Source organism: Entelurus aequoreus, linkage group LG18 (assembly GCF_033978785.1).
Source record: "Entelurus aequoreus isolate RoL-2023_Sb linkage group LG18, RoL_Eaeq_v1.1, whole genome shotgun sequence".
Classification (NCBI taxonomy): domain Eukaryota; kingdom Metazoa; phylum Chordata; class Actinopteri; order Syngnathiformes; family Syngnathidae; genus Entelurus; species Entelurus aequoreus.
The window spans coordinates 11,895,121-11,922,398 of NC_084748.1; the positions used below are offsets into that span (position 1 = coordinate 11,895,121).

General features: G+C 34.1%; 1 protein-coding gene across 2 annotated transcripts in view; it reads left to right on the forward strand.

Moving 5' to 3' along the window:
* LOC133633801 (cytochrome P450 3A40) overlaps positions 1-24,775 on the forward strand; it is a 33,904-nt gene extending 9,129 nt beyond the window's left edge. Inside the window, exons 3-13 of one of the 2 annotated variants that reach the window (XM_062026510.1) lie at positions 3,140-3,192; positions 5,912-6,011; positions 6,332-6,445; positions 8,170-8,258; positions 8,334-8,482; positions 13,297-13,424; positions 13,501-13,567; positions 13,636-13,796; positions 17,653-17,879; positions 17,945-18,107; positions 24,352-24,775. In XM_062026510.1, the coding sequence (XP_061882494.1) occupies positions 3,140-3,192; positions 5,912-6,011; positions 6,332-6,445; positions 8,170-8,258; positions 8,334-8,482; positions 13,297-13,424; positions 13,501-13,567; positions 13,636-13,796; positions 17,653-17,879; positions 17,945-18,107; positions 24,352-24,429 (1,329 nt within the window). In that variant the 3' untranslated portion in view covers positions 24,430-24,775. The remainder of the gene's footprint in view (positions 1-3,139; positions 3,193-5,911; positions 6,012-6,331; positions 6,446-8,169; positions 8,259-8,333; positions 8,483-13,296; positions 13,425-13,500; positions 13,568-13,635; positions 13,797-17,652; positions 17,880-17,944; positions 18,108-24,351) is intronic. The other variant, XM_062026511.1, reaches the window with a different exon arrangement.
* The last annotated feature ends 2,503 nt before the right edge of the window (positions 24,776-27,278 follow it).

Sequence of the window (27,278 nt, forward strand, 5' to 3'; positions counted from 1 at the left end):
CGCGGGCACCGCGTTGGTGACCCCTGCTCTATACAAATATGCGGTGCGCTTTGTTGGCAAGCATAAGCAAGCCCTGAGAGCTGACTCTCTGCCGTTGAAACCGCTTGACAGCAATGTCCCTGACTTCTGGAAGGAAGTCAAAAACATAATTAGGGTTAAACCAGCATTGCCATGTAACATTGAGGGCGTATCTGGTGAACTGAACTATGGAGGCAGCACTACACATACGGAAAAATTAAAGCCTGCGGGGGCCAGTTTGATAGTTTTCATTTTGAAATCATAACAAAATATATGGATTTTGTTTTTTTTTTACCTTTAGGGCTCCCGGGGACCATAAAGGGTCTAAGTCATTAAAATGTTAAAAACAAGTCAAATTATTTTTTTATTTAACGCTTACAGTACCGTAATTTCCGGACTATAAGCCGCTACTTTTTCCCCTCGTTCTGGTCCCTGCGGCTTATACAACGGTGCGGCTTATTTACGGCCTGTTCTTCTCCGACACCGACGAAGAGGATTTCGGTGGTTTTAGTACGCAGGAGGAAGACGATGACACAATGATTAAAGACTGACTTTTCATATACCGATATTCTGGTTATTTTGATAACGTACAGGCGAGCACTTTGTATTACTTTGCACCGTTGTATTATTTGTACTCTGCACGAATGCTGTTCGCCATGTCAAAGATGTGAAAGTTTGATTGAATGATTGAAAGATTTATTGTTAATAAATGGGACGCTTTGCGTTCTCAAACAGTCATCTCTGTCCCGACAATCCCCTCCGTGGTAGCAGGAACCCCTAAATACCACGGTAATTACACATCAAAACCCTGCGGCTTATAGTCTGGTGCGGCTTATATATGGAGCAATCTGTATTTTCCCCTAAATTTAGCTGGTGCGGCTTATAGTCAGGTGCGGCTTATAGTCCGGAAATTACGGTAAATCTCTACAGTATATCAACTTCAGGTTGATATAAAATTTTAAAAAACAAAAAGGTTTTATGCCTTTTCTGTCAAGACAACTGTTTTTTTTATAATAAAACTGAAATATGCAGTATTTCCCCCACTGCTCAAAACATTCAGAAAGCAATGTTTGATGTGAAGTAATTAGAGCCTTAAAGGCCTACTGAAAGCCACTACTACCGACCACGCAGTCTGATAGTTTATATATCAATGATGAAATCTTAACATTGCAACACATGCCAATACGGCCGGGTTAACTTATAAAGTGCAATTTTAAATTTCCCGGCAAACTTCCGGCTGAAAACGTTTCGATATGAAGTTTGCGCGTGACGTCAATCGTTGAAACGGAAGTATTCGGAGCCCATTGAATCCAATACAAAAAAGCTCTGTTTTCATCTCAAAATTCCACAGTATTCTGGACATCTGTGTTGGTGAATCTTTTGCAATTTGTTTAATGAACAATGGAGACTGCAAAGAAGAAAGTTGTAGGTGGGATCTGTGTATTAGCGGCGGACTACAGCAACACAACCAGGAGGACTTTGAGATGGATAGCAGAGGCACTAGCCGCCGACCTCACCTTGACTTCCTCCGTCTCCGGCCGCCGACCGCATCGGTGATCGGGTGAAGTCCTTCGTCGTACCATCGATGAGCAGATGAGAGCTGGCGTAGGTGCAGAGCTAATGTGTTTAGCATAGCTCTGTCGAGGTTCCGTAGCTAAGTTAGCTTCAATGGCGTCGTTAGCAACAGCATTGCTAAGCTTCGCCAAGCTGGAAAGCATTAACCGTGTAGTTACATGTCCAGAGTTTGGTAGTATTGTTGATCTTCTGTCTATCCTTCCAGTCAAGGGTTTATTTGTTTTGTTTCTATATGCAGTTAAGCACGATGCTATCACGTTAGCTCCGTAGCTAAAGAGCTTCACCGATGTATTGTCGTGGAGATAAAAGTCACTGTGAATGTCCATTTCGCGTTCTCGACTCTCATTTTCAAGAGGATATAGTATCCGAGGTGGTTTAAGATACAAATCTGTGATCCACAATAGAAAAAGGAGAGAGTGTGGAATCCAATGAGCCAGCTTGTACCTAAGTTACGGTCAGAGCGAAAAAAGATACGTCTTGCACTGCACTCTAGTCCTTCACTCTCACGTTCTTCATCCACAAATCTTTCATCCTCGCTCAAATTAATGGGGTAATCGTCGCTTTCTCAGTCCGAATCGCTCTCGCTGCTGGTGTAAACAATGGGGAAATGTGAGGATCCTTTCAACCTGCGACGTCACGCTACTTCCGGTACAGGCAAGGCTTTTTTTTATCAGCGACCAAAACTTGCAAACTTTATCGTTGATGTTCTCTACTAAATCCTTTCAGCAAAAATATGGCAATATCGCGAAATGATCAAGTATGACACATAGAATGGATCTGCTATCCCCGTTTAAATAAAAAAAATTCACTTCAGTAGGCCTTTAAGATGTGTAGAAAAGCCTGTCTTTTTTTTCAAGTTGTCAAGTAGTGGGCGTAGTGGGCTTTATAATTGATTATTATTTAATGAAGTATTCATGAGTAAAACATCAGGATTACAATTCAGTAAACCCTCGTTTATCGCTGTTAATTGGTTCCAGTGCTCACCGTGGTAAAGTGATTTCCGCAAATTAGGAATTATTCATTGTAAATTTTATATTTTCATAGCTAGAGCATAAAAACATTTTTACAACCTTCTAAATACGTTTTTCAACATTATGAGTGCCTTTTAGACAAAAAATAAAACCCACATAGTCACTTTCACACTTTTGTGATCCAAATTGAGAAGTGTTGTCTGAAGCTGAGCCAGTGTATTCTGATTGTGTTGGTCTCATATCCTGTAGTATTGATATTTTTACTTCATTTAGACATTTATTTGCTTGATAATGCTTGAGTTAGCCCCCAAAATAAGTGGAATATGTTTTTTTTTTTAAAAAACAGGTATAAAGTGAAGAAGTTGTAAGAATGGATGACTGTACTTAATAAAAATATCTTTCTAATGGGAGTCTAATGTGACCTAAAAGCCCCAGATGTTAAAAAGGTGAATCTTCACAACATTCCACAGAGGGAATCATTGAATTGTTTTAGAAAGAGTTTTCTCTCTGTTTGTGTTCTAGAGACACATCATTAAACATCTTTCAAATGTCCCTTGACTCTTCTTGTTTTCCAGGGCATCGTCGAATTTGACGTGGAATGTGCCAAGAAATACGGCAGGACTTGGGGGTACGTGTGTGTTCAACATGTTTGATTCGTTCAGGAAGTGCTCTTCTCTTTACACCTTTTGTTTGTTTGGGTTCAACACGTTGCTTCGTTGTTGAAGGGTTGTTCTCTGCCCGCCTTTTCTTTGTGTTCAACACGTCGCTTCGTTCTCAAAGGGCTCTTCTCTATCCACCTTTTGTTTGGGTTCAACAAGTTGCTTCATTCTTCAAGTGTTCTTCTTTGGGTGCCTTTTGTTTGTTTGTGTTCAACACGTCGCTTCGTTCTTAAAGGGCTCTTCTCTCTCCACCTTTTGTTTGTTTGAGTTCAACACGTCGCTTTGTTCTTAAAGGGTTCTTCTCTTTCCGCCTTTTGTTTGTTTGCGTTCCACACGTCGCTTCGTTCTTGAAGGGTTCTTCTCTTTCCGCCTTTTGTTTGTTTGCGTTCAACACGTCGCTTTGTTCTTGAAGGGCTCTTCTCTCTCCACCTTTTGTTTGTTTGCGTTCCACACGTCGCTTCGTTCTTGAAGGGCTCTTCTCTCTCCACCTTTTGTTTGTTTGCGTTCAACACGTCGCTTTGTTCTTGAAGGGTTCTTCTCTTTGCGCCTTTTGTTTGTTTGCGTTCAACACGTTGCTTCATTCTTGAAGTGCTCTTTTCTGTCCATTTGTTTGTTTGTGTTCAACACGTCGCTTCGTTCTTGAAGTGCTCTTCTCTGTCCATCATTCTTGTTTGTGTTCAACACGTCGCTTCTTTTTTGAAGGGTTCTTCTCTATCCGCCTTTTGTTTTTTGCAATCAACACGTCGCTTCGTTCTCGAAGGGCTCTTCTCTGTCCATTTGTTTGTGTTCAACACGTCGCTTCTTTCTTGAAGGGTTCTTCTCCATCCGCCTTTTTGTTTTTTTGCGTTCAACAAGTCGCTTCGTTCTCGAAGTGCTCTTCTCTCTCCACCTTTTGTTTGTTTGTGTTCAACATGTCGCTTCATTCTTGAAATGCTCTTTGTCCATTTGTTTGTTTGTGTTCAACACGTCGCTTCGTTCTTGAAGTGCTCTTCTCTGTCCATCTTTGTTTGTTTGTGTTCAACACGTCGCTTCGTTCTTGAAATGCTCTTTGTCCATTTGTTTGTTTGTGTTCAACACGTCTCTTCGTTCTTGAAGTGCTCTTCTCTGTCTATCTTTGTTTGTTTGTGTTCAACACGTCGCTTCATTCTTGAAATGCTCTTTGTCCATTTCTTTGTTTGTGTTCAACACGTCGCTTCATTCTTGAAATGCTCTTTGTCCATTTGTTTGTTTGTGTTCAACACGTCGCTTCATTCTTGAAATGCTCTTTGTCCATTTGTTTGTTTGTGTTCAACACGTCGCTTCGTTCTTGAAGGGTTCTTCTCCATCCGCCTTTTTGTTTTTTTGCGTTCAACAAGTCGCTTCGTTCTCGAAGGGCTCTTCTCTCTCCACCTTTTGTTTGTTTGTGTTCAACATGTCGCTTCATTCTTGAAATGCTCTTTGTCCATTTGTTTGTTTGTGTTCAACACGTCGCTTCGTTCTTGAAGTGCTCTTCTCTGTCCATCTTTGTTTGTTTGTGTTCAACACGTCGCTTCGTTCTTGAAATGCTCTTTGTCCATTTGTTTGTTTGTGTTCAACACGTCTCTTCGTTCTTGAAGTGCTCTTCTCTGTCTATCTTTGTTTGTTTGTGTTCAACACGTCGCTTCATTCTTGAAATGCTCTTTGTCCATTTCTTTGTTTGTGTTCAACACGTCGCTTCATTCTTGAAATGCTCTTTGTCCATTTGTTTGTTTGTGTTCAACACGTCGCTTCGTTCTTGAAGTGCTCTTCTCTGTCCATCTTTGTTTGTTTGTGTTCAACACGTCGCTTCATTCTTGAAATGCTCTTTGTCCATTTGTTTGTTTGTGTTCAACACGTCGCTTCATTCTTGAAGTGCTCTTCTCTGTCCATCTTTGTTTGTTTGTGTTCAACACGTCGCTTCATTCTTGAAATGCTCTTTGTCCATTTGTTTGTTTGTGTTCAACACGTCGCTTCGTTCTTGAAGTGCTCTTCTCTGTCCATCTTTGTTTGTTTGTGTTCAACACGTCGCTTCATTCTTGAAATGCTCTTTGTCCATTTGTTTGTTTGTGTTCAACACGTCGCTCCGTTCTTGAAGTGCTCTTCTCTGTCCATCTTTGTTTGTTTGTGTTCAACACGTCCCTTCGTTTTTGAAGTGATCTTCTTCGGGCGCCTTTTGTTTGTTTGTGTTGAACACGTCGCTTTGTTCTTGAAGGGCTCTTCTCTATCTGCCTTTTGTTTTTTTGCGTTCAACACGTCGCTTCGTTCTCGAAGGGCTCTTCTCTCTCCATCGTTTGTTTGCGTTCAACACGTCGCTTCGTTCTCAAAAGGCTCTTCTCTCTCCACCTTTTGTTTATTTGTGTTCATGGTTTTACCATGAATTGATTAACGTGGACCCCGACTGAAAAACTTATTCGGGTGTTACCATTTAGTGGTCAATTGTACGGAATATGTACTGTACTGTGCAATCTAGTAATAAAAGTCTCAATCAATCGATCAAACTCGTCGCTACGTTCTTGAAGTGCTCTTCTCTGTCCATCGTTTCTTTGTGTTCTACACGTCGCTTCATTCTTGAAGTGCTCTTCTCTGTCCATCGTTTGTTTGTGTTCAACACGTCGCTTCGTTCTTGAAGGGCACTTCTCTGTTCCCTTTAGTTAGTTTGTAAACAATTGCACCTTTTGTCTGCACGCTCAGCATCTATGATGGCCGACAAGCTATTCTCAACATAACTGATCGAGACATGATAAAGACGGTTATGATAAAGGAGTGTTATTCTCTCTTCACCAACCGCAGAGTAAGCACACACACACACACACACACACACACACACACACACACACACTCCTTCACTCTTGCCTGAGTCCCTTTTTTACTGGTTCACTTTTTGAACCACTTTGAATCCATTTTTGTTTTAGAGACCCTATGTAAACACCTTTTTGGAAGGACATCTGGATTGTCTTTCAAGTGATCACACAATGTGAACACAAAGTGGTCCAGGTTCACCTAACCCCGCACTGCCATTGTCTTAGATCTGAAATGGAACACAAAAAGAGCCACTTTTGTTGATGTGGTCCACTTCAGGACCGAGTTCACTTCCCATTTGAACTGTCCTAGAACGTGGGCCTGGTGGGGCCCCTGTATGATGCTGTGTCCATCGCTGAGGACCACACCTGGAAGAGGATCCGCGCCATCCTTTCGCCTTCCTTCACCTCGGGGCGACTCAAAGAGGTGTGTGTGTGTGTATGTGTATGTAAAAAATGTGTTTCTTGATGTGTGTGTGTTTATGTAAATATGTAAAAAGTGTGTGTGTGTGTGTGTAACTATGTAAAAAATGTGTTTCTTGATTGTGTGTGTGTATATGTAAAAAAAGTGTGTGTGTGTGTGTGAGTGTGTGTGAGTGTGTGTGTGTGTGTGTGTGTAAATTTGTAAAAAAAAGTGTTTCTTAGTGTGTGTGTGTGTGGTAAAAAATGTGTTTCTTGGTGTGTGTATTTTGTGTGTGTGTGTGTGTATATGTAAAAAAAATGTGTGTGTGTGTGTGAAAAATGTGTTTCTCGATTGCGTGTGTGTTTGTGTGTGTGTGAAAAATGTGTTTCTCTTGATTGTGTCTGTGTGTGAAAAATGTGTTTCTTGATTGTGTGTGTGTGTAAAAAATATGTTTCTTGATTGTGTGTGTGTGTAAAAAACTGATTGTGTGTGTGTGTGAAAAATGTGTTTCTTGATTGTGTGTGTGTGTAAAAAATGTGTTTCTTGATTGTGTGTGTGTGTGTGAAAAATGTGTTTCTTGATTGTGTGTGTGTGTAAAAAAAGTGTTTCTTGATTTTGTGTGTGTGTAAAAAATGTGTTTCTTGATTGTGTGTGTGTGTGTGTGTGTGTGTGTGTGTGTGTGTGTGTGTGTGTGTAAATATATTAAAAAAGTGTTTCTTGGTGTGTGTGTGCGCGTGTGTAAATGTGTAAAAAATGTGTTTCCTGGTGTGTGTTTTGTGTGTGTGTGCGTGTACATGTAAAAAAAAAACGTGTGTGTGTGTGTGTGAAAAATGTGTTTCTTGATTGTGTGTGTGTGTGTGTGAAAAATGTGTTTCTTGATTGTGTGTGTGTGTGAAAAATGTGTTTCTTGATTGTGTGTGTGTGTGTGTGTGTGTGTGTTTGTAAAAAATGTGTTTCTTTATTGTGTGTGTGTGTGTGTGTGTGTGTGAAAAATGTGTTTCTTGATTGTGTGTGTGTGTGTAAAAAATGTGTTTCTTGATTGTGTGTGTGTGTGTAAAAAATGTGTTTCTTGATTTTGTGAGTGCGTGTGTAAATATGTAAAAAAGTGTTTCTTGATGTGTGTGTGTGTGTTAAAAATGTGTTTCTTGATTGTATGTGTGTAAAAAATGTGTTTCTTGATTGTGTGTGTGTGTGTGTGTGTGTGTGTGTGTGTGTGTGTGTGTGTGTGTGTGTGTGTGTGTGTGTGTGTGTGAAAAATGTGTTTCTTGATTGTGTGTGTAAAAAACGTGTTTCTTGATTGTGTGTGTGTGTAAAAAATGTGTTTCTTGATTGTGTGTGTGTGTAAAAAATGTGTTTCTTGATTGTGTGTGTGTGTGTAAAAAATGTGTTTCTTGATTGTGTGTGTGTGTGTGTGTGTAAAAAATGTGTTTCTTGATTTTGTGTGTGCGTGTGTAAATATGTAAAAAAGTGTTTCTTGATGTGTGTGTGTGCGTGCGCGCGTGTGTAAATGTGTAAAAAACGTGTTTCCTGGTGTGTGTTTTGTGTGTGCGTGTATTTGTAAAAAAAAAAAGTTTGTGTGTGTGTGTGTGTGTGTGTGTGTGTGTGTGTGTGTGTGTGTATATGAATATGTAAACAATGTGTTGTGTGTGTGTATGTAAATGTTTAAAAAAAGTGTTTCTTGATGTGTGTGTGTATGTAAATGTGTAAAAATTGTGTTTCTTGGTGTGTGTGTGTGTGTGTCGCTGCAGATGTTTCCCATCATCCAACGCCACTCGGCCAACCTGGTCAGCAGCATGAAGAAGAAGGCGGACATGAACGAGGCCTTGGACCTGAAGGAGTGAGTTCCTCTCCTGGTGTCTCATTCAGATAAAAACAATTATTTGTGGCACAAATGTCTGCTTATGTGTGTCAGGTTCTTCGGGCCCTACAGCATGGACGTGGTGACCAGCACCTCCTTCAGCGTGGACATCGACTCGCTCAGCAACCCCTCAGACCCCTTTGTCACCAACATCAAGAAGATGGTCAAGTTCGACATATTCAATCCTCTCTTCCTGGCCTTAGGTAACAATAGAGGATCTTTGTCCTCATTGTAACGTAGAGGATCTTTGCTGGGTCAGTAAAAACAACCGCACACTCCTGTCATATAGAAGATCTTTGAGGAGCGTTCTTGACAACTTCAAATGACATCCATTTCATTTTTTTGTCTTTTGGGTATCTTACTTTGAAAGGATCCCCACTTCCTGCCGTGTGTCTCAATATTGCACTTGATTGCTACTCCTGCATCATTTCTGTTATCATCGTCATGTTATCACTTTCTAATAAGTCATTAAGTTGCTATTACAGTTGCAAGTCCAAGACTTTAGATGGCAGTAGTGCATAGTTTTTGTTGTTCTTGTTGCGCCCTAAAAAGTGTTAACACTGTAAGTATTGTACTTGTAACGTGCATCTTAGTTGTAGCTTTCATTAACACATTTGGAGGTGTTGAAATCGCCATGTAAAATTGCTAATGCTTGTCGATAGCATATCCAATGTGTGTTAGCATCAAGCTAGCGCATTTTTGGAAAAGTGGAGCCTTACTTTACTTAGGTTGGAGCGTTTTTTTTAGTTTTTTATCGTAAAATGGCACTGTTGGATAATTATTGTTGTTGTTGTTGTGCCCTAAAAAGTGTTAACACTGTAAGTACTGTACTTGTAACGTGCATCTTAGTTGTAGCTTTCATTAACAAATTTGGAGGTGTTGAAATCGCCATGTAAAATTGCTAATGCTTGTCGATAGCATATCCAATGTGTGTTAGCATCAAACTAGCACATTTTTGGAAAAGTGGAGCCTTACTTTACTTAGGTTGGAGCGGTTTTTTTTTAGTTTTTTATTGTAAAATGGCACCGTTGGATGGTTTTTGTTGTTTTTGTTGCGCCCTAAAAAGTGTTAACACTGTAAGTATTGTACTTGTAACGTGCATCTTAGTTGTAGCTTTCATTAACACATTTGGAGGTGTTGAAATCGCCATGTAAAATTGCTAATGCTTGTCGATAGCATATCCAATGTGTGTTAGCATCAAGCTAGCGCATTTTTGGAAAAGTGGAGCCTTACTTTACTTAGGTTGGAGCGTTTTTTTTTTAGTTTTTTATCGTAAAATGGCACTGTTGGATAATTTTTGTTGTTGTTGTTGTTGTTGTGCCCTAAAAAGTGTTAACACTGTAAGTACTGTACTTGTAACGTGCATCTTAGTTGTAGCTTTCATTAACACATTTGGAGGTGTTGAAATCGCCATGTAAAATTGCTAATGCTTGTCGATAACATATCCAATGTGTGTTAGCATCAAGCTAGCACATTTTTGGAAAAGTGGAGCCTTACTTTACTTAGGTTGGAGCGTTTTTTTTTTTTTAGTTTTTTATTGTAAAATGGCACCGTTGGATAGTTTTTGTTGTTTTTGTTGCGCCCTAAAAAGTGTTAACGCTGTAAGTATTGTACTTGTAACGTGCATCTTAGTTGTAGCTTTCATTAACAAATTTGGAGGTGTTGAAATCGCCATGTAAAATTGCTAATGCTTGTCGATAGCATATCCAATGTGTGTTAGCATCAAGCTAGCGCATTTTTGGAAAAGTGGAGCCTTACTTTACTTAGGTTGGAGCGTTTTTTTTAGTTTTTTATCGTAAAATGGCACAGTTGGATAGTTTTTGTTGTTTTTGTTGTGCCCTAAAAAGTGTTAACACTGTAAGTACTGTACTTGTAACGTGCATCTTAGTTGTAGCTTTCATTAACAAATTTGGAGGTGTTGAAATCGCCATGTAAAATTGCTAATGCTTGTCGATAGCATATCCAATGTGTGTTAGCATCAAGCTAGCACATTTTGGAAAAGTGGAGCCTTACTTTACTTAGGTTGGAGCGATTTTTTTAAAAGTTTTTTATTGTAAAATGGCACCGTTGGATAGTTTTTGTTGTTTTTGTTGCGCCCTAAAAAGTGTTAACACTGTAAGTATTGTACTTGTAACGTGCATCTTAGTTGTAGCTTTCATTAACAAATTTGGAGGTGTTGAAATCGCCATGTAAAATTGCTAATGCTTGTCGATAGCATATCCAATGTGTGTTAGCATCAAGCTAGCGCATTTTTGGAAAAGTGGAGCCTTACTTTACTTAGGTTGGAGCGTTTTTTTTAGTTTTTTACCGTAAAATGGCACTGTTGGATAATTTTTGTTGTTGTTGTTGTGCCCTAAAAAGTGTTAACACTGTAAGTACTGTACTTGTAACGTGCATCTTAGTTGTAGCTTTCATTAACAAATTTGGAGGTGTTGAAATCGCCATGTAAAATTGCTAATGCTTGTCGATAGCATATCCAATGTGTGTTAGCATCAAGCTAGCGCATTTTTGGAAAAGTGGAGCCTTACTTTACTTAGGTTGGAGCGTTTTTTTTAGTTTTTTATCGTAAAATGGCACTGTTGGATAATTTTTGTTGTTGTTGTTGTGCCCTAAAAAGTGTTAACACTGTAAGTACTGTACTTGTAACGTGCATCTTAGTTGTAGCTTTCATTAACAAATTTGGAGGTGTTGAAATCGCCATGTAAAATTGCTAATGCTTGTCGATAGCATATCCAATGTGTGTTAGCATCAAGCTAGCACATTTTTGGAAAAGTGGAGCCTTACTTTACTTAGGTTGGAGCGATTTTTTTAAAAGTTTTTTATTGTAAAATGGCACCGTTGGATAGTTTTTGTTGTTGTTGTTGTGCCCTAAAAAGTGTTAACACTGTAAGTATTGTACTTGTAACATGCATCTTAGTTGTAGCTTTCATTAACAAATTTGGAGGTGTTGAAATCGCCATGTAAAATTGCTAATGCTTGTCGATAGCATATCCAATGTGTGTTAGCATCAAGCTAGCACATTTTTGGAAAAGTGGAGCCTTACTTTACTTAGGTTGGAGCATTTTTTTTTTAGTTTTTTATTGTAAAATGGCACCGTTGGATAGTTTTTGTTGTTTTTGTTGCGCCCTAAAAAGTGTTAACACTGTAAGTATTGTACTTGTAACGTGCATCTTAGTTGTAGCTTTCATTAACAAATTCGGAGGTGTTGAAATCGCCATGTAAAATTGCTAATGCTTGTCGATAGCATATCCAATGTGTGTTAGCATCAAGCTAGCGCATTTTTGGAAAAGTGGAGCCTTACTTTACTTAGGTTGGAGCGTTTTTTTTAGTTTTTTATCGTAAAATGGCACTGTTGGATAATTTTTGTTGTTGTTGTTGTGCCCTAAAAAGTGTTAACACTGTAAGTATTGTACTTGTAACGTGCATCTTAGTTGTAGCTTTCATTAACACATTTGGAGGTGTTGAAATCGCCATGTAAAATTGCTAATGCTTGTCGATAGCATATCCAATGTGTGTTAGCATCAAGCTAGCACATTTTTGGAAAAGTGGAGCCTTACTTTACTTAGGTTGGAGCGTTTTTTTTTTAGTTTTTTATTGTAAAATGGCCCCGTTGGATAGTTTTTGTTGTTTTTGTTGCGCCCTAAAAAGTGTTAACACTGTAAGTATTGTACTTGTAACGTGCATCTTAGTTGTAGCTTTCATTAACACATTTGGAGGTGTTGAAATCGCCATGTAAAATTGCTAATGCTTGTCGATAGCATATCCAATGTGTGTTAGCATCAAGCTAGCGCATTTTTGGAAAAGTGGAGCCTTACTTTACTTAGGTTGGAGCGTTTTTTTTAGTTTTTTATCGTAAAATGGCACTGTTGGATAATTTTTGTTGTTGTTGTTGTGCCCTAAAAAGTGTTAACACTGTAAGTACTGTACTTGTAACGTGCATCTTAGTTGTAGCTTTCATTAACAAATTTGGAGGTGTTGAAATCGCCATGTAAAATTGCTAATGCTTGTCGATAGCATATCCAATGTGTGTTAGCATCAAGCTAGCACATTTTTGGAAAAGTGGAGCCTTACTTTACTTAGGTTGGAGCGATTTTTTAAAAGTTTTTTATTGTAAAATGGCACCGTTGGATAGTTTTTGTTGTTTTTGTTGCGCCCTAAAAAGTGTTAACACTGTAAGTATTGTACTTGTAACGTGCATCTTAGTTGTAGCTTTCATTAACAAATTTGGAGGTGTTGAAATCGCCATGTAAAATTGCTAATGCTTGTCGATAGCATATCCAATGTGTGTTAGCATCAAGCTAGCGCATTTTTGGAAAAGTGGAGCCTTACTTTACTTAGGTTGGAGCGTTTTTTTTTTAGTTTTTTATTGTAAAATGGCACCGTTGGATATTTTTTGTTGTTTTTGTTGCGCCCTAAAAAGTGTTAACACTGTAAATAAATAATATAATGATAAATGAGTTATACTTGTATAGCGCTTTTCTACCTTCAAGGTACTCAAAGCGCTTTGACAGTATTTCCACATTTACCCATTCACACACACATTCACACACTGATGGCGGGAGCTGCCATGCAAGGCGCTAACCAGCAGCCATCAGAGGCAAAGGGTGAAGTGTCTTACCCAAGGACACAACGGACGTGACTAGGAAGGTAGAAGGTGGGAATTGAACCCCAGTAACCAGCAACACTCCGATTGCTGGCACAGCCACTCTACCAACTTCGCCACTTGTAACATGCATCTTAGTTGTAGCTTTCATTAACAAATTTGGAGGTGTTGAAATCGCCATGTAAAATTGCTAATGCTTGTCGATAGCATATCCAATGTGTGTTAGCATCAAGCTAGCGCATTTTTGGAAAAGTGGAGCCTTACTTTACTTAGGTTGGAGCGTTTTTTTTAGTTTATCGTAAAATGTGATCGGTGTCAGTATCGGCGGATATCACAAATGGATGATGGGTATGGACTGAATAAAACCCTGATTGGAGCGTCCCTAATCTGAAGTGTTTATGTTGGTCTTTGCAGCTTTCTTCCCCTTCCTTGGTCCCATCTTCGATAAGTTGGAGTTGTCCTTCTTCCCGACGTCCGTCACAGACTTCTTCTACGCGGCGCTGCAGAAGATCAAAGTTTCCCGCGAGAACAGCAAGCAAAGCGTGAGCCCGGCGTTGACCAACCAGCGCATTTTCAATCGTTTGTTTCGTTTCCAACGAGTGCTTTGGTCTTCCTCAGAGTCGCGTGGACTTCCTGCAGCTGATGATGGACTCCCAGAGGAGCGCGGGTGGCGACAAAGATAAAGGTGCGGCGGCGTGCGAGGGCGTGGTCTGACTGTGGTCTGACTGTGGTCTGACTGTGGTGTCGGAGCAGGTCTGACCGACCACGAGATCCTCTCCCAGGCCTTGATCTTCATCTTCGCCGGCTACGAGACCAGCAGCAGCACTCTGGGCTTCCTGGCGCACAACTTGGCCACCAACCCGCACGTCATGAAGCGTCTGCAGGAGGAGGTGGACGCCACCTTCCCCAAGCAGGTGCACCCGCCCTCGCCAACATGGAGCCCTGAGCAGGGATCTTGGAGAAGCTCCACGTTTGATTCCGTTCTCCCTTTCGGAATCATTCAACACGAATCTCCGCTTAAACCCATTGTCACAATGTGGGATAATCATTATTAGGGGTGTCAAAAACATTGCTTTGCCAACGAATCTCGATTCTGAATTGTCACGATTCTTAATTGATTTAAAAAATAAAAAAAAATCGATAAACCGATTCTCACAGTTTTGGATATTATTTATTAAGAGTGTCAAAAAATTAAATTTTTGAACAAATCGCGATTTGTAATTGATAAAAAAAATAAAAATAAACCGAACCTCGCAATGTATTATTTGGGATAATAATTATTAGGGGTGTCAAAAAAAAGCTATTTTCGAACGAATCGCGATTCTGACTTGTAACGATTTTAATTGATTCAGAAATCTAAAATCGATAAACCGATTCTCCGATAATAATTATTAGGGGTGTCAAAAAATAAATATTTTTGAACGAATCGCGATTCTTACTTGGAATTATTCTTAATTGATTAAAAAAAATAAAAATCGGTAAACCGAATCTCGCAATGTATTATTTTAGATATTTACTTGGGGTGTCAAAAAAATGGACTTTTGAACAAACCATGATTCTGACTTGTAACAATTCTTAATTGATTAAAAAAAATTAAAAAATCAATAAACCGAATCTCGCAATGTATCATTTTGGATATTTATTTGGGGTGTCGAAAAATAGTTTTTTAAACGAATCGCGATTCTGACTTGTAACGATTCTTAATTGATTTTTAAAAAAATCCAACATCGATAAACCGAATCTCGCAATGTATTATTTTGGATAATAATTATTAGGGATGTTTAAAAAAAATCGATTTTTAAACGAATCGCGATTCTTACTTGGAACGATTCTTAATTGATAAAAAAAAAAAATCGGTAAACCGAATCTCGCAATGTATTATTTCGGATAATTATAATTATTAGGGGTGTCAAAAAAATTGATTTTCGAACTAATCGTGATTCTTACTTGTAACGATTCTTAATTGAGTCAAAAAAATAAAAAATCGATAAACCGATTCTCGCAATGTATCGTTTGGGATAATAATTATTAGGGGTGTCAAAAAAAAGCAATTTTCGAACGAATCGCGATTCTGACTTGTAACGATTTTAATTGATTCAAAAATCTAAAATCGATAAACCGATTCTCCGATAATAATTATTAGGGGTGTCAAAAAATAAATATTTTTGAACGAATCGCGATACTTACTTGGAATTATTCTTAATTGATTGAAAAAAATAAAAATCGGTAAACCGAATCTCGCAATGTATTATTTTAGATATTTACTTGGGGTGTCAAAAAAACGGACTTTTGAACAAACCATGATTCTGACTTGTAACAATTCTTAATTGATTAAAAAAAATTAAAAAATCAATAAACCGAATCTCGCAATGTATCATTTTGGATATTTATTTGGGGTGTCAAAAAATAGTTTTTCAAACGAATCGCGATTCTGACTTGTAACGATTCTTAATTGATTTTTAAAAAAATCCAAAATCGATAAACCGAATCTCGCAATGTATTATTTTGGATAATAATTATTAGGGATGTTTAAAAAAAATCGATTTTTAAACGAATCGCGATTCTTACTTGGAACGATTCTTAATTGATAAAAAAAATAAAAAAAAATCGGTAAACCGAATCTCGCAATGTATTATTTCGGATAATTATAATTATTAGGGGTGTCAAAAAAATTGATTTTCGAACTAATCGTGATTCTTACTTGTAACGATTCTTAATTGAGTCAAAAAAATAAAAAATCGATAAACCGATTCTCGCAATGTATCGTTTGGGATAATAATTATTAGGGGTGTCAAAAAAAAGCAATTTTCGAACAAATCGCGATTCTGGCTTGTAACGATTAATTGATTCAGAAATCTAAAATCGATAAACCGATTCTCGCCATGTATTATTGTGGATTATAATTATTAGGGGTGTTTGAAAAAAATTGATTTTCGAACAAGTTGCGATTCTTACTTGTAACGATTCTTAATTGATTCAAAAAATCAAAAATCGGTAAACCGATTCTCATAATGTATCATTTTAGATACAATTTATTAGGGGTGTCAAAAAAAAATCAATTTTCGAACAAATCACGATTCTGACTTGTAACAAATCTTAATTGATTAAAAAAATAAATAAATAAATAAACTGACTCTCACAATGTATTATTTGGGATAATATTTATTGGGGGTGTCAAAAAATTTTTTTTTCGAATGAATCGCAATTCTTGTAACGATTCTTAATCGATTTAAATAAAAATAAAAATCGATAAACCCATTTTCGCAATGTATTATTTTAGATAATATTTATTAGGTGTGTAAAAAAAAAATCAGATTTTTCGAACGAATCGTGATTCTTACTTGTAACGATTCTTAATTGAGTCAAAAAAATCAAAAATCGATAAACCGAATCTCGCAATGTATAATTTGGGATAATTATTAGGGGTGTAAAAAAAATAGACTTTTGAACGAATCACGATTCTGACTATCCAACACTTCTCTTTAGTAAATCCGATTTGCATAATTGTCTGGGCATGACAGATTTAATTCATTTTATATGAATAATGAAAATAATAGAATAGATGAATTAATAAATGATTGTAAAATTAATCTTACAATTGTAAGATTTTTCAAAAAAGTTTCAATAAAGTGGTCATTTTATAGGAATTACGTTGGAATATAACTATGAGAAATAGTTGTTATATTACAATAAAGTAAACTGTTTATTTGAATTATAAAAAAAAAAAAAAAAAAAAAATTAAAATAGATACATTCAAAAATAATTGTAGGATTTTTCAAAAAAGTTTAAATAAAGTGGTAATTTTATCGGAATCAAGTGGTAATATAACGTCGTCATTTTATTTTATTCATTTAAAATAATAAATATAATCCAATGAAATAAAAAATTATTGTTTTTAAAGACAAATTGAAAAAAGTGTTAATTTCATAGGAATAAAGTTGGAATCTAACTATAAGAAAATATTACGATAAAGTCGTCATTTTGTTTTATTTATTTAAAAAGAAAATAATCAAATGAAATATATTCATATTTTTTTGGAACAATTTAATACAATGTCATTTTATAGGAATGAAGTTGGAATATACCTATAAAAAATAGTTGTTATATTACAATTAAGTGGACTTTTTATTTTATTTATTTGAAAAGATGAAAATAGATCAATTAAAAAATAATTGTACGATTTTTCAAAAAAGTTTAAATAAAGTGGTCATTTTATAGGAATGAACTTGGAATATAACTATAGAAAACTAGTATCACGATAAAGTCGTCATTTTATTTTATTCATTTAAAATAAAAAATTTAAAAATCTTTTTTTTTTTTTTTTTTTAATCAATTAATTCTGACAAGTCGGAATCACGATTCGTTAGAAAATGTATTTATTTTTGACACCCCTAATAAATATTATCCAAAATAATACATTGTGAGATTCGGTTTATCGATTTTAGATTTTTTTAAAAAAAATCAATTAAGAATCGTTACAAGTCAGAATCGCCATATGCTCGAAAATCTTTTTTTTTTGACACCCCTAATAAATATTATCCAAAATGATACATTTCGAGAATGGCTTTGGTTTTTACTTCTTGCCATAAAAAAATAGATTTTATCATCAAAAACAGTTCATATTTAGTAACACACACAAAGTATTGAAAATTGGTACTGTTGAGCACTGGTATCGATTCCCAGGTACTGGGAATCGGTACCGTATTGGTTCTAATTTGAACAGTACCCATCCTTAAAGCTAGTAAAAAGTATGTTTGTGTGCGTGTGCAGGGTCCGGTCCAGTACCAGGAGCTGATGCAGATGGACTACCTGGACAGCGTCATTAACGAGTCCCTTCGCCTGTACCCCATCGTGCCGCGCCTGGACCGCGTCGCCAAGGCAACCATGGAGATAAACGGCCAGGTCATCGACAAAGGCATGGTCGTCATGGTGCCCATCTGGTGCCTGCATCGAGACCCAGAGTACTGGCCCCAACCGGAGGAGTTCAAACCGGAGAGGTACTTTTTTTTAGGAGGGGGGGGCAATTTTTTCTTCTTCTCTTCTTCTAATCGATCCAACTCAGGTTCAGTCGGGAAAACAAGGCGTCCATCGACCCGTACACCTACATGCCTTTCGGCTTGGGCCCTCGCAACTGCATCGGGATGCGCTTTGCTCTGCTGACCATGAAGCTGGCCCTGGTGGAGATCCTGCAGAGGTACAACTTCTGCGTGTGCGAGGAGACGCAGGTGAGGAGACCACCAGAGGTGGGACCAAGTCATTGCTTTGCAAGTCACAAGTAAGTCTCAAGTCTTTGCCCTCAAGTCTCGAGTCAAGTCCCGAGTCAAGACAGGCAAGTCCCGAGTCAAGTCCAAAGTCAAGACTGGAAAGTCTCAAGTCGAGTCCCAAGTCCTGCATTTTGAGTTTCGAGTCCTTTCAAGTCCTTTTAACCACAGACTAATATTTTTACACGGATTGTGTATGCTTTTAAAACGCTGTATTTATTTATTAAAACAAGTGCATTTGAAATTGCAGGGAAAAAAATAGTGCTGACATTGCAATTCATAATAGCACTATTAACCAGTCATTTTAATAGTTTAAACAATTTTAAACATTTAACTCATTCCTTTACAGAATAAACACATTTGCAAAAACAAACATTAACATACTATTGGTTGTATTTTATGAAAATAATATTACCACAGAGTTGAGAAGGAGCAAAGATCTTCAATATTTGTATGTGAAAATCACAAATAAATCTTCTGGGGGAGGATGACGCCCCTACAGGGGTTCGGTTTACAAACTTTCAGCCCCACCTAAAACAAAATTCACCAGCCACCACTGATTATGATGCATTCTCATTTTAGGCAAAATATAAGACAATACTTTCTTAACAGTATAATTGTAACCAGGAATAAGTCTTCAAGTAACAATATTCAAATACTAACATTGTTGGGTAAAACAGCATTTGGTTTTATTCTGAATGTAGTGAAACAAATTGGTGGTTTTAGCTGGTATAAAGACTTTCAGGTGTTTATATATGTTTAAGTATTTGGCAGACGCTTTTATCCAAAGCGACATACATAAAAAAATACATACATAACAATCACTGTAAACATGATCATTTAAGGGAAGAATGTAATACAAAATATCAATACAAAGTGTCAAGACAGAATAAACTCTCTGCTGCTGCAGCAACAGAGATACAGTCTATAAGATATATAGATATCTAATGTATTCATACATTGTTTATGTAGGATATACACATGCATATATAACCTAATCATATTGTTTCTTCAATTTAAAAATAGCTTACCGTTTTTTCCCCCTTCTCTGTGATTATATTCCCAGTTTTGATCTCGGACGTCTGGTCACTTATAGCGTATAAGAATATTATATTACTGTTAAGCAAACTATGAATAATAAAACTCGCCAAAACATGTGTCCGTTATCATAGCTACACGTATGACAAAAAAACGCGTGAAAATGAGTGGTATTCAGTGAGGTAAAATGAATTAAATGCGCTGACAGTTCATTGCTCCTGCCAAATCAATTGCACTGAGTGGAGCGGATCACCACTCCAAGATGGCGGCTCCGCGTCTCGTCTGCGCCAGTAGGCAGTAGCGCTCAATGTTGCGTACCCTTATAAGATGTCTATGGTTATAACGTTAGCAGTGAGTTTACAGCCTCACTGATTTAACTACACAGCAAATAAAAGTCACGTTACTTAGCCAATAAACGTTAGCTTACATTCAAAACTTACCCTTCTTTGTGCAACTTCAAATGTCGAAGGAAGTTGGAAGTTGTTGCGTCTCCGTCTGTAATATTCGAACTGCGTGATTTGCATACGCAATTCGTTTTTTGTTGACCAAGTCGTAGTTTTTATACCCGAACGAAACCAACTTTGGCATAATTGTTTCTCACTGCCGCATTGTTTGACAACTCATGTTCGGTGGTTGTCCTGCAATTGGATTGGATGAGAGCTGTGTGATGAAAACAACGTAGATTTAATTTGATTGGCTGTTGTACTGAGAGCACACACGCTGACAAGCAGCACACACGCTTATAGACACAGACGTATAAAATGAAAGATACGGAGCGCTCCCAAATAACTTTTTAAGCTTTGGGTTTTGGGGAAAGTAGCAAGTCATGTCAAGTCAAAAGGCTCAAGTCCAAGTGAAGTCACAAGTCATTGATGTTAAAGTCTAAGTCGAGTTGCAAGTCTCTTTACATTTTGTCAAGTCGAGTCTAAAGTCATCAAATTCATGACTCGAGTCTGACTCGAGTCCAAGTCATGTGACTCGAGTCCACACCTCTGGAGACCACCTTTAGAAGACTTGTACTAACAATGTTGGGAGAAAGTAGGGATTTCACTAGAAAATAAGGCGTTTGTTCTAAATGACCTTGAAATTATACAAGGAAAAAGTTTTTGAATTATGCAAATCAAGTTGAAAAATATATTGTAATGAAGACGTCATGTATGAGTAACTTGTAAAAATATTAAGTGGTTATTTCATAGGAATTAAGTTGGAATATAACTATAAAACATAGTTGTTATATTACAATAAAGGGGACTTTTTATTGTTTTTATTTGAAAAATGAAAATAAAATAGACAAATTAAAAAATAATTGTAAGATTTTCTAAAAAGTTTAAATAAAGTGGTCATTTTTTAGGAATTACAACTATGAGATATAGTTGTTAAATTACAATAAAGTGGACTTTTTATTTTATTTATTTAAAAAATTTAAATAAAACAGAAATTCAAAAATATTTTAGTTATTATAATATTTTCCAAAAAGTTTGAATAAATTGTTCATTTTATCAAAATCAAGTTGGAATATAACTATAGAAAAATAGTATTATGATAGTCATTTTATTTTATTCATTTAAAATAATACAAATAATCCAATGAAACAATTATTTTTTTGAACGATTTAATAAAATGTCATTGTATAGGAATAATGAAAATAATCCAATGAAAAAATTGTTTTTTTGAACAATTTAATAAAATGGCATTGTATAGGAATAATGAAAAATAATAGAATAGATGAATTAATAAATGATTGTAAAATGAATCTTAACAATTGTAAGATTTTTCAAAATGTTTAAATAAAGTGGTCATTTTATAGGATTATAGCTATGAGAAATAGTTGTTGTATTACAATAAAGTGGACTGTTTATTAGAATTATTTAAATAAAAAAAAATAAAAAAATATATTAAAATAGATACATTCAAAAATAATTGTAGGATTTTTAAAAAAGTTTAAATAAAGTGGTAATTTTATCGAAATCAAGTGGTAATATAAAATCGTCATTTTATTTTATTCATTTAAAATAATAAATATAATATAATGAATTAATTAATTATTGTTTTTAAAGACAAGTTGAAAAAAGTGGTCATTTCATAGGAATAAAGTTGGATTATACCTAAAGAAAATAATATTACGATAAAGTCGTCATTTTGTTTTATTTATTTAAAAAAAAGAAGAAAATAATCAAATGAAATCATATTTTTTTGAACAATTTAATATGTCATTTTATAGGCATAAAGTTGGAATACAACTATAAAAATAGTTGTTATATTACAATAAAGTGGACTTTTTATTTTATTTTTTTGAAAAGATGAAAATAGACCAATTAAAAAATAATTGTACGATTTTTCAAAAAGTATAAATAAAGTGGTCATTTTATAAGAATGAACTTGGAATATAACTATAGAAAAATAGTATTACGATAAAGTCGTCTATATTTTATTCATTTAAATTAATAAAAATAATCTAATTAAATATATATACTGTATATTTTTTTTAAACAAGTTTTTAAAAAAGTGGTCATTTCATAGGAATAAAGTTGAAATATAACTATAGGAAAATAGTTGTTATATTTTGATAAAGTTGTCATTTTATCTATTTAAAAAAATAAAAAATAATCTAATGAAATAAATCCATATTTTTTGAACAAGTTAATGTCATTTTATAGGATTTAATTGTAGTTTTTATATTACTATAAAGTGGACATTTTATTTTATGTTTTTGAAAATAATAAAATAGATACATTTAAAAAAAATTTAAGATTTTAAAAAAAAGTTTAAATAAAGTGGTCATTTCATAGGAATTACGTTGGAATATCACTATGAAAAATAGTTGTTGTATTACAATAAAGTGGGCTTTTTATTTTATTTATAAAAAAAAAGAAAATAACAAAATATGTAAATTAATTAAATTTTAATTAAAATGCTAAAATAATTGTAGGATTTTTCAAAAAGGTTTAAATAAATTGGTCATTTTATCGAATTTAAGTTGGAATATAACTAAAGGAAAATAGTATTACGATAAAGTCCTTATTTTATTCATTTAAAATAATAAAAATCATTCAATGAAATAATTATTTTTTATTTTTTTTAAACAAAAGTGGTCATTTCATAGAAATAAAGTTGCAATATAACTATAAGAAAATAATACTACGATAGTCGTAATTGTATTTATTTAAAAAAAAATTAAAATAATACAATTAAATAAATGTATATATTTTTAAACAATTTAATAAAAGTAAATTGTATGGGAATAACGTTGTATTGTAACTAACAAATAGCTGTTATATTACAATAAAGTTTTTATTTGTTATTTGAAAAGATGAAAATAATAAAATCGATAAGTTAAAAAATAATTGGAAGATTTTTCAAAAAAGTTTAAATAAAGTGGTCATTTATAGGAATAAAGTGAAAAATAGTATTACAATAAAGTCGTCATTTTATTTTATTAATTTAAAATAATAAAAATGATCCAATTAAATATATATATATTTTTTTTTTAAACAAGTTTTTAAAAAGTGGTCATTTCATAGGAATAAAGTTGGAATACAACTAAAGGAAAATAGTTGTTATATTACAATAAAGTCGTCATTATATTTTATTTATTTAAAAAATAAAAATTATCCAATGAAATAAATATATCCATTTTTTTGAACAAGTTAAGTCATTTTTATAAGAGTTAAGTTGTACTCTAACAAAAAAAATAGTTGTTATATTACAATAGCGTGGACTTTTTATTGTATGCAATTGAAAGGATAAAAATAATAAAATAGATCAACTGAAAAATAATTGTACGATTTTTCAAAAAAGTTTAAATAATGTGGTCACTTTATAGAAATTACATTGGAGTATAACTAAAGGAAAACAATATTACGTTAAAGTCGTTATTTTTATTTTATTCATTTAAAATAATAAAAATAATTAAATGAAATATATCTATCCATCTATCTATCTATCTATCTATCTATCTATCTATCTATCTATCTATCTATCTATCTATCTATCTATCTATCTATCTATCTATCTATCGCAGCAACTATTTTCCTATAGTTGTATTCCAACAGGAAAATAGTTGTTACGATAAAGTCGTCATTTTATTTAGAAAAAAAAATCAAATGAATAAAAAGTGGTCATTTTATTTAAAAAAATGTTGATATATATATATATATATATATATATATATGTATGTATATATATATATATATATATATATATATATATATATATATATATATATATATATGTATGTATGTATGTATATATATATATGTATGTATGTATGTATGTATATATATATATATATATATATATATATATACATATATATATATATATATATATATACGTATATATATATATACACATATATATATATGTGTATATATATATATATATATATATATATATATATATATATATATATATATATATATATATATATATATATATGTATGTATGTATATGTATGTATATATATATGTGTGTTGTTTTATTTTATTAATCATAAATAATAAAAATAGATTGAATAAATATATTTTTTTTTTTTTTACTTAAATGTGGTCACGTGGTAATTTTATATGAATGAAGTGTGAATATTATTGTAATTGCTATTTTTAAAAGATAAAGCATTTAAATAACTGTGAAAAAAATATTTCTAATATTACTATCGGGCCGCAACCTCGAAGGGAATAAGCGATAGAAAATGGATGGATGGATTACTATCGGGATAAAGTCGGATTATAACTATCATAAAATGGTTGCAATGTTTCCATAAAGTGCTCGTTTCATAGAAATACATTCAAACACAAGAAAAGAAAATACTTATATTAATAATAGTAATGTAGTTATATTACCATAATAAAGTAAAGTCCAAATGTACGTTTTCATGACAATTAAAACTTAAATTAATTAATATACTAAAGTAATTAATGTAATATTATATAATATTATGACAATCAAATCTGTATTTTAGGAGAATGGGATCATAATTTTAAAAGAAATAAATGATAAAAAATAATTCATTTTGCAGTTAAAATGCTTCAGTCAGCTTTTGTTTACCACAGCGCCCTCTGCTGGGTCAGGTATAAACAACAATAACGCTAACAATAATAATATTGCTTTTTACAAAGTGTTTTGTTGTTGTTGTTGCTGACTCGTCACATTACTGCACGTCTCCTTCCAGATCCCCATAGAGATGGACCTCTCGGGCCTTTTGGCGCCAAAGCTGCCGCTCATGCTGAAGCTGGAGCCGCGCTCGTAACACGCAAGCCAAGGAACAAGCTATAGGAGCCGGAAGTCACTGCGCACTTTTATAATGAATACAGAGCAATACATAGATAACCTCCTTAAAGGTATAGTGCAACTATTTGGCTTTTTTTCTTCATGTTGCGTTCAAACAATGTGGGAAAACACAATATCGTCACAGCAACAACTATAAAATACAATGTGGGGTTTACTTTATAATTCCAGCCACTAGATGGCAGTGTTCTTCTCTTTCTTTCCTTTACTTTCACCATACATGATCAGCAGCTTTTACACTAGGAAGGCTCAAATGCGATGTCAATCATTGTTCGCTTAATAAAGCTTTTATGACGGCCACAGCTTGACCCTGGAACAGATTATTTCATTTCACATTCATTCTTAGGGGTCGTCAACGTTTTAAGGGCCAAGGACCACCAGAAAGATGGGAAGGGGACCCCCTACTTCAGGAGTGCCCCAAGTGTGGCACGCTGCTCTAGTTTTGTTGGCCCGCAGCATATTTTCAAAATAAAACTAATTTAAATGCGTGGGGAAAAAAAGTAATGAAATACAAATGTGCAAAAAAAAACATTAAAAGTTTTTATTGAAAATTTAGAAAAATAATAATACAATAAATATATATATATTTTTAAATTCTCTAAAACAAGTTACAAAGAAGTAATTATTTTTACGAACATAATATATAACTATAAAAAATAGCGGTTATATTACGATAAAATGTTTTTTTATTTTAATTTAAAAATGTGTATATATATATATATATATATATACAAATGAATTTCAAAAATGTAAAACAAGTCAAAAAGTGGTCATTTTGTAGGAATAAAGTTGGAATATAAATATATATTATATTTGATCTATAATATAAAATGGAATAATTAAAAAAGTAACACATTTGTGGAAATTTTGCAGGAGGAATATAAAAAGTTTAATTGACCGAATATGTCACTGAACATGATTTCCTTGGGGGTTTTCAACGTTTTCCAGGTTTTCCAGGTTAAGGACCACCAGGGAGATGGAGAGGAGAACTCCTACTTCAGGAGTGCCCAAGGTGTGGCCCGCAGTATATTTTCAAAATAAAGTTCATTTAAATGTGTGGGGGGAAGATTTAATGAAATAAAAATGTACAAAAAAAAAACTTTTTATTTAAAATTTTACAAAATAATACAATAAATAATTAACAATTTTTTTCTAAAACAATTTACAAAAATATAGTCATTTTAGGAATTAAGTTGAAATATAACTATAAAAAATAGTGGTTATTTTACTATAAAATGTTTTTTATTATTTTTATTTAAATAATATAAATACATTTGAAAAATGTAAAACAAGTCAAAAAAGTGGACATTTTAGAGGAATGAAGTTGGAATATAAAAAATGAAAAAGTTTAATTGACCGAAAATGTCCACTTAACATGATTTCCTTGGATGTCTTCAACGTTTTCCAGGTTAAGGACCACCAGGGAGATGGAGAGGAGACCCCCTACTTCAGGAGTGCCCAAGGTGTGGCCTGCAGCATATTTTCAAAATAAAATTCCTTTAAATTTGTGGGAGGGAAATAAATAAAATACAAATGTAAAAAAATAAACATGAAAAAAAGTGTTTAAACATAAACAAAAATACATTTTTCAAAACAAGTTACAAAAAAGTAGTCATTTTTTAGAAATAAAGTTGGACTATAACTGCAGGAAATAGTGGTTATATTACAATGAAGTTGTCTTTTTTTTTTTTTTTTATTGATGAAATTTAAAAATATTAATGTTAAAAATTTCATTTTATAGGAATAAAGTTGGAATGTCAAATACATCATGTATTTTTATTATAATATAAAATGAACACAATTTAAAAAGTAATACTTTTGTGGAAAAATTGCAGGGGGGATATAAAAAATACATACCAAAATAGAAAAAGTCTCATCAACCAAGTGTACCCCTGCTAACCCCCTATTGAAGACCTCTGCCTTCGGGAATGAAAAAATACAAATCAAAAGTTGCTGCTGGCAATTAGCAATTAGCTACACCTGCACAAAACAATATGCGAAAAACAAAAAAAGGAATGTAAAAAAAAATATATATAAAAAAAATTAAAAAATTGGGACAAAAAATGGTGAAAGATGCGTACATTTAAATTCAAGATATTATTTTAAAAAAAGTCAACCTTGAAAATGAACATTAGTTTATATGATAAAACACTGTTATTATTATTATCTCCTAATTAGTGTTCCTAATGAAATGTCACTGGCGTCTGCTTCAACAGCACCCTCTTGTGGAGGTTACCTGTCACTGCACATCAACGTGTGTGTGTGTGTGTGAGAGAGAGAGAGAGAGAGAGAGAGAGAGAGAGAGCGAGTGAGATCCATTGTCCGTGTTTTGGAGCCGTCTTGTTCTTTCCATGTTTATAAACAGATGACAGATAATAAGAAAGAAAGGGGAGGAGCCAAGCACACACACCACATGTACTGAGGGCTGTGATTGGACGACGGCCAACGTTTACGCTTTCTCTTCTTAGCATGGCAGCTTTGTGTTATTAGTGTCAACATTTCCACGTTTTCTCCGTACATTTCACCGGTTTGCTCTTTTATAATATGTATTTATTCATTTGATAGGGAAATCATTTTTGTCCCCCCCCCCCCCGCCCCAAAAAAATACAAAAAAATTAAAAAATTACAGAAAAATAATACAAGTAAAATAACAATACCCCCTGTCCTACATTCCAGTCACAGTGGGTAGCAACGTACTGCTTCCTCTTCACCACAAGAAGATAAAGTTTTACAATAACTGACTAAAAGAAAGAAAAAAAAAAGTAACAACAAAAATAAAAATCACAAACACACAGAGAAGTGTCACTGAAT